The sequence below is a fragment of the Osmerus eperlanus genome, chromosome 1 (genome assembly GCF_963692335.1).
Source record: "Osmerus eperlanus chromosome 1, fOsmEpe2.1, whole genome shotgun sequence".
Taxonomy (NCBI): domain Eukaryota; kingdom Metazoa; phylum Chordata; class Actinopteri; order Osmeriformes; family Osmeridae; genus Osmerus; species Osmerus eperlanus.
Genome location: NC_085018.1, coordinates 11009442 through 11024763, shown reverse-complemented (window position 1 = coordinate 11024763; position 15322 = coordinate 11009442). Strand labels below are relative to the sequence as shown.

At 44.4% G+C, this 15322-nt stretch overlaps 2 protein-coding genes across 4 annotated transcripts; one reads left to right on the top strand and one right to left on the bottom strand.

Annotated features, from left to right (window-relative positions):
* Window positions 1-1379: 1379 nt before the first annotated feature.
* On the bottom strand, window positions 1380-2759 carry wu:fb55g09 (coiled-coil domain-containing glutamate-rich protein 1). Its single transcript, XM_062459152.1, has one exon. It carries the CDS (start codon window positions 2331-2333, stop codon window positions 1680-1682), a length of 654 nt encoding a protein of 217 aa, XP_062315136.1. The 5' UTR covers window positions 2334-2759; the 3' UTR covers window positions 1380-1679.
* A 683-nt stretch (window positions 2760-3442) lies between these two features.
* Window positions 3443-13685, top strand: nisch (nischarin). Of its 3 annotated transcripts, none has more exons than XM_062459134.1 (21): window positions 3443-3713; window positions 4321-4404; window positions 4569-4751; window positions 5061-5109; window positions 5276-5439; window positions 5519-5614; window positions 5718-5813; window positions 6024-6176; window positions 6317-6385; window positions 6561-6746; window positions 6834-6962; window positions 7402-7515; window positions 8155-8266; window positions 8779-8894; window positions 9000-9061; window positions 9242-10588; window positions 10719-10905; window positions 11121-11271; window positions 11554-11679; window positions 11900-12061; window positions 12168-13685. In XM_062459134.1, the coding sequence occupies exons 1-21, from the start codon at window positions 3639-3641 to the stop codon at window positions 12818-12820; spliced, it is 4314 nt and encodes a 1437-aa protein (XP_062315118.1). In that variant the 5' UTR covers window positions 3443-3638; the 3' UTR covers window positions 12821-13685. The 3 variants fall into 3 exon arrangements, 2 of the variants coding, with proteins under 2 accessions (XP_062315118.1, XP_062315108.1); XM_062459124.1 differs by having other exon boundaries at window positions 11551-11679; XR_009929962.1 differs by lacking the exons at window positions 9242-10588; window positions 10719-10905; window positions 11121-11271; ... (1 more) ...; window positions 11900-12061; window positions 12168-13685 and having other exon boundaries at window positions 3444-3713; window positions 8155-8274; window positions 9000-9017.
* Window positions 13686-15322: the final 1637 nt, after the last annotated feature.

The window sequence follows — 15322 nt, the reverse complement described above, 5'->3', positions numbered from 1 at the left end:
GGGAGAACTGTTTCTGTTCTATTGGGTCGCCTGACAGGCTTGCGTTGCGTAAGTGAGGCTTAAGCAGAGCCTATAAAGGAAGATGGGCTAAAATGTATGCACCACAGTCATCACATATTGTAGAATCATTCATTTAAGAAACATACTGTCCACATATGTCAGTGAGTCAGCATAGGACTACCTCTCTTTTGTTTCAATAGGAACTTTGATTCCTAAATTAAATGACAAAATAGTATTCTCTTTTTATAGTTTGTCAAGTTAACGGTTGTTGTAATGCCATGAACCAAGTTTTGGATGACCAGACAAAAACATTAGAACAGTGCTTTTATAAGTTATGCCTATAAACTACAGCCAGGTAACTTTATTAAATTCTCCACAAAAGGTAGGCTACTTTTGTATGGCATAATGTCCAGAACAAGCGTTAGGATTCAAGATGAGGTAAACCTTCACTGTTCTCAGTGGTTGTGGTATCTGTAGTGCAGACAAGATGGTAGCATTATTAGGACTACATGCTTAACATAGTTACTCATTTCTATGACACAAGAGGATCAGCCCTCTGGTGTGGTCTACTGAATAGACAGAAGGCTATATAGATTCAGCATTATGTTATGTTGTAGGGCAGTTTATTGTGATGGCTAAAAAGTCAAAGGCTCAAAGTCGATATTGCCTCTAATGTGTGGAACAAAAACATCCCAGACCTAAAACACAGGAGAAACCCCTTTCTCCCCCTTCCTCCCCCCCCCCCCTCCTCCCCCCCCCCCCCCCCTTCCTCTTTTAATACAGGCCAGGACAATGATCCTTTCAGCTGGGTGTTTACAGAAACCGACGGAGAGACAGCAGCCTTGTGTAAAATAGGGCAACACTTGTACACTTAAACTGCGCCATATTGTGGATACCAGCAATCATTTATCCAGACGAAAAATGTCTCTCCTAACCTATTAGATATGAGCATGCCTAATTATCCCACAACAGACAGACGCGATTTCTGCGCTCACTGAGGTTCATTTACGTGCCATTTAGGCGTGCAGTAGGCTGATAAAGCAATGTTTTATGAGTTGTGCGAATAGAGATTTATTTTTTATCCATTCCCTTAGCCTGCATGCAAAAAATCAGGACACCTAAAATCAAGTAAAGCTGTGTGTTGATCACATTCAATAGTTTAAACCTGTCTGCAACAAGTATTATTCCCTTTCTGTTCATTGTTTTTAATCACATACCGTGTGTCAAGATTGGCTAAACTGAAACATGATATGGTGGCATACTAATTAGTGATTTAAATTATGATTATTAAATAATTCCCCGGACGTTACCATATTGTCTCCTAGAAAAGTGTAAACAATGTAATGTATTGCAGATACAATAATATAGTCAGAAACACGTTTATAATGAATCGGTCATTTATTTTTCGTCGTACAGTTAAGGCAATGACAGAATTAAGCAATAGGGATAATCCCCTTCAATGTGATTGGCGGATAGGTCTCACTCCTACTACCACAGCCCTCCAATGTAGCATGACATTACCAACAGCTCTTTAGATGTCCATAGCAGTAATAGAAAATATGGACGATATTGAATGCTTCAAATGTGTCTAATTTGACGATAGTACCTTTGTTCCATACATGTTTTTTTGTATACGTAGCCTACATTGTAAACATTGTCAAATTGACAATCGTGGTCCACTAGGCTACGTGTTCGGTCCCACGAAATGTGTCACAAAAGTCAATGAAGTCCTTTTGCATGAAATCTTCGCTTTGTATTACATCGTCCTCAGATGGAAAGTACTGCATACTCTCCTCTTGGTAAAGCTCTCCAAAAGTGAAGAATGGAAATTGTTGGCGCTTTGCCATTTGCCGAGGGAAGAACCGGATTGGATCTTGTGGAAAGAGATCTGGACTGTCGAGCAGTGCGCCCCTAGCGTTCTCCAGCACCCCAAGATATGAATCCATGTCAGTAAAATCCATTTCACAGTCCGACCCACTATCAGTGCCAATGGAGTCTGAACGCATATGCATCATCTGGTATTTTTCGTGCATTAAAAATTGGTTAGTGTTTCTTGGGGCCCTCATACCTGGTGCTCTTCTGCCTTTGATGTTGACAGGACGCAGTGACATCACCAAGCCTGATGGACGGGGTCGTTTTTTTCTTTGGAACTGAGGATGTCCGCTGATCCGTCCTCTTTTCCCCCGATACCCTTGTCTCCTTCCGCACTTGTACCAACGGTTACTGTCCCTCTTTAAGTCATCCTTCAGTTGGTCTTTGAGGACGGCAGGTCCATTATTATAGACCGGCCATTGGCACAAGCCCTTGCCACACATATCTTCTTCGAAAAGCATTGGCTTGCAGCTTGCTTTCTTTGAAGCTCTTCACATTATCTTCTCTGCTGCAGACAGTAGCGAGGGAATAAATAATGCTTTCTTGGGGTTTGTATATCGTGGTTCACCACACGAATACTCCTAAAAGCCTACCTTTTTACTATCCTCTCTGACTTTTTCTTTACCACGGGCTTTAGATAGTACATAGCCTGGTGGTGTGCCTCTCTCAGCAGCTTGACTGCTCGCGACTGTAGCTACAGTGTCAGCACTGACAGTCACACCCTTTTCTCCTAGTTGTTTTACTTAAACTATTAAAACTGGATGAGTTCAGCTAAGCCAAATTGTTTTAAATAAGAGGGTGTGTTTCCTGCTTTAAAGATTTGATAGTTTACTGTCTGTCTATATAGCCTACCTATTATAATGTCTTGTGTCTCACAAGTGTGACAGTTAAACGGATCATGTCTCTATGCAGTGCACTTGCTTTATATACACTCGGACCGTTCGACTTTCAAGGACACTTAGGGGTGTTTCATTTTGCAGGCTTGCTGTGGAGCTTTAGATATAATTGAGACTAGTTCTTGTAAATTACACATAGTTGAAACATTTGTTAAATACCATAATTTTACTGATAAATTAATATACATGAAAATAGCCAATACAATCTTTCTGTAATAAGCTTAAGTGATCCAATCAAGAATGGACCATTCCATCCTTTCTTCGTCCAACGAGGCTAATACAGTGTTGGACTCAACTTAGTAGCTTACTGTGTGAAGTTAATATTTAAGCATTTGGAAGACATCGATATTCGTCGTTGGTTGTTGATACACATAGATTTCATTTTCTACATTTTCCATTATCACAGTCCCATAACAAAGTTGTACGTTTTATGTATTTATTGCCATCTCGTGTGTTTTGCGTGAATCTATGCCCCTTATTATAGCTATACGTGCTCATGGCAATCTGTCATTTATTAACACCACCACGTTTCCTTTTACTTTTGATTTATTATTTCTTTAATAATGACGTTGATTGATTACATGATGCCGTTTTAGTGATAGTCATAGAACGAGATCATTTTGTTTTTGAATAAAGGTTTGAGGATTCAATCACTGTCACCGAAACTGTCACAGTGGCAGTAGACTTGGCTAGCATCAGCAAGCCGTCACAACAACAAAGATGGAGAAAAAAGGAGTCAGCTAGCTGCTGGCTATCACATTCATAAGGCATCCTTAGATAGCTAGACTAGCTGTGCTGCTGGCTAGCAATCAATCTTAATTTAGGAGATTATATACAGCTAGCGTGTCTGCTAGCTTTCGCTGTATCAACATGGAATCTGTCACCTTCGAGGATGTTGAGAGAAAAGTCTTCATCGTTGGATCGGAACTTGTAGAAAATTATACCGTACGTACGTTTATTAGCTTTATTTCATGCTAGCTATTAGCTGGTTGCTATCTAGGTAACGTCGCCACTTAACACATATTTTTGTTTTGACTAGTATTGTTTGCCACAAAAACATTCAGTGCTAACGTAAACATCTAACGTAGAGTCGTGTAGATAACCTATCACTACAAATATTGATTGTTGTAGGCTATGGTAGACTAGCAATGCAATGGATTTTAGAGCTAGTCAAGAATAGTAGCTAGTACTCTACAAGTGCAAGTGCAGCTTGTCTCGGCAGTATATTGTGACTGCCACATACTTGATGTACAGCTAGCAAGGATAATGTTCCCCCCAAAATATTTACAAGATGCAGTCCAAATAATGTTTTTGAATATATTTCTTCTTTTATGGCCACGCTACTGTGCAGTACATTGTTTTAGCTAACGTTAGCCAGCTACTGTTGCTAGCTAGCTAACGAATGAGATTGACATGCAAAAGCACAGCCATCGTTTAACGTTACCTAATCCACATTTTAAAGAAGCTACAATCCATATTTCAAAGAAGCTACTCTACATTGTAGAAAATTATAGACTTTTCTAAACGTTTGCTTTGTTTCATGCTTTTGCAGGTGTACATCATTGAGGTAATTGATAAAGACCACAAATGGACCGTAAAGCATCGCTACAGTGACTTCTATGATTTGCACGAGAAAGTAAGTGACATAGTAACGTCTTTAGCAACGTTGGATCTCACTCCAGCGATGCACTTTATCTGAGCTCAGACAGTGGTCAAGTTGTAATCCATATCAAGGAATGTTGGTATAATTCTGCACATCTATCATGTCATGCGTTTGTTTTTTGTGTGTTTCTACTCAAGCTGACAGCTGAAAAGAAGGTTGACAAACACCTATTACCACCCAAAAAGATGATTGGTAAAAATTCAAAGAGCCTGGTAGAGAAGAGGCAGAAGGAACTTGAAGTCTACCTACAAACAGTGCTCCTTAGATTTCCTATAGCTGCCCCTAAGGTCCTGTCCTGTTTTTTGCATTTCCACCAATATGTAAGTATTCAGGTGTAACACATGTCAATGTGTTACACCTGACCCTCTCTTTAACCCAACAGACTTATTGTTTGCTTACTTTGCCCTTTGGTCTCCTCAAGTGTCCAGCAATTACTTGTTTTCCATACACTGAGCAGTTACTTGTAATAGTTAACCATTAGCCCAAAGCTTGTCTTGTGACAACTGATGATAAGCAACAAGTAAAATGACTTATGGCACAGTCTTTAAAAAGTCATACAGACAATCTTGTTAAAAGTAGAATAGAATTAGAATATCAATGCATTTCAAAACCTTTTTTTTGTTACTCAGGAAATAAATGGAATCACAGCTGCCCTGGCAGAAGACTTATTCCACAAAGGTTTGTGTCTTTATAACGTTATTTTAAACCAAAGTCTGAATCACTAAACCATAAGTTAATCATTATTTAAACAATTGTAATGGTGATGATCAATAATGACATAAATGTGAAGTGCTCTTGGGATGGACATGCTTGTGAGGGGCAGAATGTGAATGTTGTTCCTCAGGAGAGCATCTGCTTGTGGCTGGGGAGGTGTTCACCCTGCAGCCCCTACAGCTCTATGCCATCACACAACAGCTGAGGCTGGCCAAGCCAACCTGCTCCAATGGAGACGCCAAGGCAGACCTGGGCCATATACTGGACTTCACTTGCCGGCTTAAATATCTTAAGGTAAAGTCTCTTTCCTGTTGCTGCAATCCTGTAGAAGGGATAGATGAGTGCAAGTTTGACCTCTACTCTTTATTTTCAGATTACAGGAACGAGAGGGGAAGTGGGGTCCAGTAATATCCAAGAACACTCCTTGACCTTTGACCTCTCCATCTTCAAAGCACTTGTACAGATTGAGGTAGGAAGACGCACATATGAAAAACACATCTTGAAGGTAATACTCATAAATAGTACTTATACACATCCATGTTCTTTCTTGAATTGTGAATTTATCTTTAAAGATAAGTGAATGCAGTTCAAAGCAGATCAATGGACTGCCTTCCTTGAAGTCCACCTTGGCCACCATGAGCATCCACCATTCAGCGGAAACAATGATGGTACAACATCAACTGCCTTTGTTTGTCCTACACCTAGAGAAACTGTGGTTCTGCATGATGCTGGGTTGTCTGTGATATACAGATGACATAGACATAATCTTCTCCCCACACATATCAAGACAGCGTCAAAGGTTCCCTGACAGTGGTTTCCTGTTCATATGCATTTGCTACACTTCTCAATGCCTCTATCTGTGTTGTGTGTCTGACCAGGACATCCTGGTCCCAGAAGCATTGGAGTTCCTTCAGTGGGAAGCAGATGAGGTGGAGACGGACTGTCCAGTAACTGCTGTCATTCCAGCATGGAAGACCCTCACCACTCTGGACATGAGCCACAATCAAATAAGTCGCATCGATGATTCAGTGGTGAGAAACACACTGCCACCGCCATTACATATTTTATGGTATTTCTGGTGACCTTTTCAGAGGCTGTTTGTAGATAAAGGAGAGTGGGATGTACTCTTTGTAGAGTAATTTCTTTTAATTGAATCAATTTTTCCCCTTAGAAATTGATACCAAAAGTTGAATTCTTGGACCTCAGTTACAACAGTCTCTCTCTTGTGGAGAACCTCCAAGTACGTATTATATTCTCATGGTGTAAATCTGCTAAATGACCTAAATGTAAATGAATAATTCCTCCATAATTCACAATTCCTCCCTACGGCATCAATGTATCAAACACTCAAACAGCATTCCAATGGTAAGGAATCATTTAATATATTTTCTAATGTTGTGAATGTTTTTTTTCAGCACCTGTACAACCTCATTCACCTGGACTTATCTTACAATAAGCTAACTGTTCTGGAGGGAGTCCATACAAAGCTTGGGAACATCAAGACCTTGAACCTGGCAGGAAACCAACTAGACAGTCTTTTGGGACTCAGTAAACTCTACTCCCTTGTCAACTTAGATCTGAGCGGCAACAAATTGGGACAGGTAAAAAAAAAAAATCCCCCTTTTCTACCTATCAAATAAAACAACAAAAAGAAACATACACATTCAATTACATTGTTTATTTCTCAGCTGGAAGAGATCAGGAACATTGGAGCCCTCCCATGTTTGGAGAAGCTCAGCCTGACCAACAATCCCATGTGCATCATCCCAGACTACAGGACGAAGGTTCTGGCCCAGTTCTGGGACCGTGCTTCAGAGGTACAGTAGAACCACCAGGGCCTGGGCGTGGTCCTGTATCTCCGGTCCTTCCAGAACCGTAGCCACTCCTTAGTTGTTACATTTAGACATTTAGTCATTTAGCAGACGCTCTTATCCAGAGCGACTTACAGTAAGTACAGGGACATTCCCCCGAGGCAAGTAGGGTGAAGTGCCTTGCCCAAGGACACAACGTCAGTTGTGACCCAGCATGACCGGGAATCGAACTGGCAACCTTCGGATTACTAGCCCGATTCCCTCACCGCTCAGCCACCTGACTCCTTGTTCTGCCTCAGAACACTGAACGTATCCACAAAGACTTGCCTGTTGCGTCAGGTTCCCAGCCAACACTCCGAGATAAAATTGAAGCAACTGTGTTCAAATTAAAATGATGAGCCTCAGTCAGTGCTAAGTGATAATGTAGTTCCCCTTGCACACATAGGTATGCTTGGACTGCACTGCACCGACAGAGAAAGAGCTGGACACCGTGGAGGTGTTGAAAGCCATTCAGAAAGCCAAGGAGGCCAAGGACAGAATGGCAAACACCGAAAAAAAGGTATACGTGCGCTCTTACAAAACAAGTCCAAAAGGAACTTTCTGTTGTTTACATCTTATCAGTAAAAAATTGAGTTAAAATCCAAACACAGCTACTTATTATCTTGATCGTAATGATTCTACAAACAAGGTTCTGGGTCTTCATGCTTCGCTTTGGCTAAAAGCGTCTGCTAAATGAATAAATGTTCATGCGAAACAATCCTTAAAAAAAAGACTGGTGTTGGCTGAAAAAGGTTGACAGACATTTTTCCCTCATTTGTACAGAGTGAACAATGTTAGTTTTTTTTTTTTATGTGGTTAATGCTCTTCCTCAACATCGGGTTACAAGTCCCTCTCGTAGCCATTTGCAGAATTGTCCTGATAGACAGTACAGATCGTAGTTGACTTGGAATCACATACTAATACTACCTCTATTTGCCGTTCTGTTTAGCTGCAGTTTTATATTTCATCAGCTAGTAAAATACGTATTCGTAGTCAAAGTAAAAAACATGTAACATAAATGGATAACATGGCTATCTAAGCCAAGAGTAAGTACCTCAGCTTTGTGAAGATGCTTGCGCTTTAGTTGCTTTGTTGGGGGTGAAAGGGGTCTTTTTAAATATGGTGCTTTAAAGATGCGCTTGGTGATCTCTGTTGTCAGACCGGTGAGGAGGCGAGGCCGTCTGGCAGTGGAGCCCTCCCGCCCTCCTCCTCCTCTCACTCTGCCGCTCCCTGCTCTCCCTCCCTCGCCCAGCCAGCCAGCTCCAGCCAAGGTAATCATGTATGTATCAGGCTGCTGGGAGGGGCGGGGCCTGCTGGGAGGGGCGGGGCCTGCTGGGAGGGGCGGGGCCTGCTGGAACTACCTCTGCTGCTTCTGCTGCTGCATGCTCCCTCGCTCGCTCGCTTTCACACTCACTCATTGACTTGCTCACTGACACACGTGCACCCTTACACACTCGCTCCCACGCTCACTTGACTCACCTAGGTGGTTCTGTCTGCCTCCTTAACTCTGTCTCAACTTGCAAGCCCTCTTCTTTGAGTTGGCATGGGTGCATTCCTCTAAATGGCATATTTTCATAACAAATGGATTTGAGGGGATCTTGGATTGACTTTCTCACGGAATGAACTACTGTTACCACTAAACTAACTAAACACCTTTCACTAATGCACTGCCATGAGTTGATATTATAATGTACCTTCTTCTCTCATTACACAAAACCAGTACATTGTGAAGTGGTGTATCATCAATCACTTTTCAGACCCACATTTTCTCTCTTGGTTTTAGCAATGAAATGTAAAGAAGAAGCCTTTGTTACCCAAAAGATATTGACTCCTGTGGATCATGCACTTACCCAGCAATGCTTTAATGTAACCAATTTGTCTTGTGAGGACAAACTGCAGGTATTTAAGACTCCACTAACTACATTTAGTGAATAATTACAAATGATAAGGTGGTTACTGATTTCTTTCTGTTCTGTACGTCAACATTTCTACTCCATTTTTTAGCTAATGAGCCAGCAGTCATGTGAAATTTCCAGCAACCAGCAGAATAGGTTTGGGAGCAGCAGGTTCGTAATCATAATTTAAAGAAGTGATTCAAACATTCTACAATTTCACATTTGTGGCAATTAATCAAAATGGAGGCCAGTGGTGTTCAGTGGTTGCCTGCAGGGAGTGCTAATGCCCCCGCGTCTTGTGACCGAACTTCTCTGTAGTCTCTTGACATGGTTGTGGTTTGCCTCCTTCAGCTGCTGCTGTTGTGCCGAGGACAGAAACCTGGCGGAAACCTTCGACATCACACCAGTCCTCCCCCTCCACTTGCAGTCCTACACCACCTCCAACCAGGACTACATGACCCAGCTCTGCTGCCGCATCGCCACAGCGCTGTGGGAGCGGAAGAAGGAGAGGAGGGGGTCCAAGCAGAGGGGGGAGGCTCTCCCCGGTGGGGAGGGGACTGAGCTAAGCAGCCCCAGCTCTGGGGACGGCTACTTTGAGATGGGGCTGGGGGAAGTGGAGGAAGGTTCCGGCTGTTCCGGGTCCTCTCTTGGCGCTCCCCCTGAGGACGAACTCCAAGATGGCGCCACCGAGGTGGTCCGCATCACCCAGGGGACGTGGTGCCACTGTGTCCGAGTCGGTGAAGTTGTCGAGCAGTGTTCGGTCTGTGTGGTGCTGACAGACAGGCTACTGGTGGTGCTACAGGCCCCCACTAAGGATCCGCCTCAGGACCTGAAGCTCTTCACTGATAGTCTGGTGACTGACTGTTTAGTGCCATATTCAGACATAGAGGCTGCCCAGTTTGACATACCAGACACTTGTCTCAGCTTGAGGGTGAAGATGAGAGACACGCAGTGGCACTTCTTCTCCGACGCCCAGAGTTTGAAAGAGATCTACTCGGACATTTGCACGTTCACGCCGCATCCCTCAGAGGTGCACAACGGTCCCGCCACCCCCTCGCGTTTCCTGCGTCAGCTGTTGAATTCCTGGGAGCTCGACGACAGCGACTACATCCACGGCGGCTACGCGGCCCACCTGTTAGACCCGGAGACGATGGCCCCTGGGCTGCAGAGCAACCAGGACCGCAGCAGTGAGAACCCCTTACAGGCAGACATCCTCTCCCACCTCGCACCAGCCCAGGTGGGGAAAGACCCCCGCAGTGTCCCCTGTGTGCTCTTCCTGACCCCACGGCACCTGTGTGTGCTGAAGGTGGACTTTGCAGCCAGGAAGGGAGGTCTGGAGGGGCCGGGGGCCGTCCAGCGCTCCTCCGACAGCAAGCTGACCCGCGTGCCCCTGGCCTCGGTCCTGCTCAACCCCAGACTGAATCCCCAGCAGGGCTGCTCGGTTGGGTGCTCCCACCGGGGGCACCGCTACAGGGACAGCCACGTCCTGGAGCTCTTGGTCGGCCCGCGGGGAGTAGCCGCCGTCTTCCCTCTGGCGCACGACAAGCTCCTGTTCCAGACGCAGCTCGGCCAGCTGCGCTCCGCCCTGAGGGACGTCAAGACCGTGGCCTTCCTTCAGACAAGACCCGGCCTGCGCTCCAGCGGCCGCCACTCCGCCTCCACCCCCACCAAGGCCAGTCAGAGGGTGTCCCTGAACAGGTACATGTCACCGTGTAAAACAATCCATGAGAAGCGTTTGAGTTGGTCCTACTTGAGAAGAGCAGGAGAAGTACCAGGTCTCTTCACAAACGATTGAATCCTTTTTCAAATGTGTGTCTGTGTCTCTCAGTGTCCCAGAGGGTGTCCAGAGGCCCCATCTGACCCTGTCTCTAGTCTACCCCAACGACCCTCTGATCCAGAAGCTGTCAGAGGAGAACCAGTGCCCCTCTCATCTAACATTGTCCCCAGCCCTGACTCTATTCTCTGGACTCCAGGGCCACGAGCTACTAGAGTTTTTCCACAACAACATCGGCGAGGTACACATCCTTCACGCTGACCCCAGAAACAAACACATACCCACACACACGCACACCCCCAATCTGAATCTTGATTGATCTGCCATCAAGTGTTTTGAAGGCAATGTACAGTACACATACCCGACAAATTTGCATATCTAAAGCAGAGCTTTGATGTGGGAAGTCATCGGGCTCTTGTGTTTCCTGTAACAACAGACCGTGTGTCCCATGTGCAGGTCGAGAACGAGGAGCTGAAGCACATCTCGTGGTTGTCTGTGGTGTTCTACAAATCCCCAGACGTCGAAGTGACTTCCTGTGTCATGCTGTCGACTAAAGCCCTCTACTTCCTCCTGGACGACTCGGCGGCTGCTCTCTCTGACCAACTATGTAAGAAACACTTTGGGCAATTTGATTGGCCAATGCGAGGTCTCATTTATAAAGTGATGACAGTGGCCTCCCAGCATGCAGAGCAAAATGTCACGGCTCGTCTATTCCCTTTACAAGAGCACACTGGCACTTAGGGCCGAGCTAGTGTTATTGTCTGTGGAGCCTGCCACAAGGCTGGTACCACACCATCTGTTTATCTCTAAATTCCTCCATTCCCTTATCTCGTGTTGACATTGAAGTGTTCTACCGTTCACACGGTGTGTTCTCTTTGCCTTCCAGCAGTGTGGGACTGGAGTCAATGTGACCAGAGACACCCAGACCTCATCATGTCCTACTGCCTGGCCATGAAGCTCAGTGACATGCAGAGCGTCAACGTGGGACTGTTTGACCAGTACTTCAGAGTTGTGGGTGAGAAGATCTACTGGGTCTGGTCACTTACATAAATCTGACTTATGACCCCTGCTTTGAGAGTTTATTTAGATAGTTGGGCATTTAGGATAAGGACACAACCCCAGTCTTCCACAAGGCACGCATGTGTGTATACAGTTTGTTTCATAGACCTTGATGTCGAGCTCTCCTAGTGTGGACCTGTTCTCTCTGGTTGAACGGCTTGTTCTGGTGTCTTCAGGGTCTTCAGCAGACCACATCCTCTGCTGTCTGACTCGAGACAGCTATGGCACCCACCACTTCCTCCAGCAGCTGATGACGGTGCTGTCTCTACTAGAGAAAGCCCCTTCCCCTGAGCCCTCCGAACAAGACTTCTACACTCAGTTTGGGAACAAAAGCACAGGTACTTCCGATAAATATATCAAGGGTGAAAATACGTTTTATTTAGAAGGAAGTCTTAGCCATTCTCCTGTGGGTTTCAGTAAGTTGTTTTTTGTCGCCACCTGCAGGGAAGATGCAGAACTACGAGCTGGTCCACTCCAGCAGGGTGAAGTTTATTTACCCCAGCGAAGAGGAGATCGGGGACCTCACCTTCATCGTGGCTGAGAGGAAGAGTCCGGCTGGTGCCTTGTGCTCCTTCAATATCCTGCTCTACGTGCTGGTGTTCCAGGTCCAGACCACGGGCAACGGTCCAGCCTCCCCCCTCCCCCCAGGGTCACCTCCAAACCAGCAGCCTCTCCTCCAGCCCAAAACCCTCATCCTCACCAGCACAGATGTCTTTCTGCTGGACGAAGATTACATCAGCTACCCGCTGCCTGACTTCGCCAAGGAACCCCCGTCTAGGGACAAGTACCAGCTAACAGACGCCCGCAGGATCCGGGACCTGGACCGGGTTCTGATGGGTTACCAGACATACCCACAAGCGCTGACCCTGGTGTTTGATGACGTGCCCGGTCCTGACCTGCTCTGCCACCTGACCATGGACCACTTTGGAGGGGGGGAGCTGGGGGAGAGGGGAGGGGCTGTATGCGGGGCTGAGAGTGAGGTGCAGTGGTGTATCTATGTTCCAGGGGCGGACAGCAGAGAGAGACTCATCTGTCTCCTGGCCCGCCAGTGGGAGGCGCTCTGTAGCAGGGAGCTCCCTGTGGAGCTGACTGGTTGACTGAATGGCTGGTTGATCAGCTGACTGGCCAGTTGCTGGCTCAAAAGCACATTTACAAAGAGACAGGGTTATAAAGAATGTGCCCCAAAGATTCCTCTCCTCACAGACACATTATTTGATATACATTGACATCTTTTTGTTATATGTTATTATAATGCATCCTGGGAAATTGTATAGAGTAGTCCACATGAGTTTGATATTTATTAGTTAGCTATGGCTTCTTCTTCCACAGATTGTCTCCTTGGCTACCTATAGATAAATATACCGCTGCTGTGCACAATCTGCTTTGTTAATAAGCATGTTTTTCTGTTAAATGTGTTGTCACATTATGATGAGACAGTATAACTATCATGTAAATTATGTGAACTATTTTATTAATGTTTTGGATGAAAGAATTGTTGACTGTCTTGAACCAATTTTTGATGACGTTTGAATTTGAACAGTATTATTTGTCATCTGTATTTTGTACATCATTGTACAATTTAGTTTCTGCACAGGTTTATTTTTAAGTTGGAAAAAAAATGGGAAAGCAACCACTTTTCAGTCGTTTACATAATGATAATGCCTCATCACAATATACTCATCTACTTTTTTTAATCACAGGAATTGAATATGCACTTTAAACGGGTAAGAAAAAAAAGGTTCTTGCTCAGCAGAAGTTAATTGTGTGTTCCCTTGGTAGGCAGTCAGCAATATTTTATCCTGTTTGTCAGACAGAGGGTAACTGGCATGGTTGCAAAACCCTCATTGTCTGGTTTCTGTCAGGTCCTGAAGGGATTGCCATCGTATTGTATCTTGCACAGAATATTTTGCTGCTTCTGTTTTATATTAATATAAAATTCCACAATTAAATGTGTTAAACAAACTTGTCGTATTGTCTGTATTTACCAAAAAACTGGAATGTGTTTTTTTAAGGATAGTAAAAACAGGAAACACTGGAACACACAGAGCAGTTTGGAGCTGCATGTGTGGCACTATGTGGAACTGACCTTCTACCTTCCTGTTATTGCTCCCAGCTGCCTGCTCCAAACCTCCGTCTGACCAACTCACAGGGTGATATCAGCTGACCTACAATTCAAACCCACAATTCAAACGATTGCTCTGATTTTCATCAAGTGTTCATCTATGGGAAATGAATCCTACTAAAATGTTTTCATTTTACAACGGTAGCATTTACAAAGACGGAACAAAATGGATGATCAGTTAAAAGGATCAAAAGAAGATTCAAGTGATTGTGTGAAGTTCACAGGATTCAAATCTTATCCTCCATGAATTAAAAGAGCGTAATGTATTATAATTTGGAGGGAGCCCTATCTAGCGCGTTTACATTCCTACAGAGCTTTCTAGTCCATGAAGGGGAACAGTCAAGCATCCAGGGGGCGGAGAGTAGAAAATTACAATTCTCCCCTTTCTTAAGCTAACAGTATTTCCTTCCCCTCTTGAAGAAAACTTTCGTTGTAGTCAGGAAATGTTATGCCCACAAATAAAATGTTTAGCAGGGTTAGGGTTAGGTAAAGCTACATTCAGGTGATTCCTGGATATTCCAGGGCAGGGATGATGTACAGAGATGGTATGATATGTGCTAGACTCTTATCTGTGATCTTGTTAATAGTGTTATTTATAATGTAATCCTTCCAGAGCATGATGCTATTGTCCAAAACGTCCTCTGGACTGAAGCATCATACTTAACTCAGGAGGTTGTCCATAGGTGCTGCTGGTTCTGAGTTGCCATTACTTGCCTAAATCAGTAGCATCCTGTCCTGGTGGCATGTCGAGCTCATGGACTCTCACACAGTCATAATGAGAGTAATGGCATTGTGTTTGTACATGGCCCTGTGACTGTTGTGTTGAACTCCTTAGCCTGACAACAGTACCATAGTTTGGATGTCTACATTGGACCTTCAGTACCTAATGTGGTAGGTTGGTCACTGCCCTTGGAAATATCCGGTTATGGCGTCTGTTTTGTTGTGAATAATATACTCTGCCTTGTAGAGTGTCTGGGAAGAATGTCAGTTTGTATCTGTTTTGAGGCTGAAAAGAACAAACGCCTTTGGATTGAAATAATTGAAAGCCTAAAGACAACAGATCATGTAAACATTGTATCTTCTCAGAGGTGGATTTTTTATAATACCATTTGTGGGGAAACATAATTCTAGCAAAACTAGTCACTTTCTCTCATCACTTAAGTCCAAACTGTCGGCCTAAATCAAAAGAGTACAATGAAAGGAAATGAGTGTGGAACAGATGAGGCAGCATTGTGTGACAAGGGACACCAAGTTGACAGAGGGTCAGGTGTTCTGGGAAATCACAAGGTTTTTGTGTTTTTATAAGATTCACGGTTTCCTCTTGTGCCCCTGGACCCCCCAGATAGATGGGCACCGTGACTTAAAAACAAACATATAGGACACTTTAACCATTATTCAAAGCACAATGCCTCTGCAACTTGTTTCAGTCAAGTCTAGACTGGTAGTTTTAAGGTCAGACTATCTGCTGGTAGTTGTT

Excerpts from the sequence above, each read along its gene's own strand:
- wu:fb55g09 (XM_062459152.1), bottom strand. The coding sequence starts at position 2,333 with ATGCTTTTCGAAGAAGATATGTGTGGCAAGGGCTTGTGCCAATGGCCG.
- nisch (XM_062459124.1), top strand. The coding sequence starts at position 3,639 with ATGGAATCTGTCACCTTCGAGGATGTTGAGAGAAAAGTCTTCATCGTT. Across the intron at positions 10,589-10,718 it reads CAGAGGGTGTCCCTGAACAG|TGTCCCAGAGGGTGTCCAGA; the intron begins GTACATGTCACC and ends TGTGTCTCTCAG. Across the intron at positions 11,680-11,899 it reads CCAGTACTTCAGAGTTGTGG|GGTCTTCAGCAGACCACATC; the intron begins GTGAGAAGATCT and ends TGGTGTCTTCAG.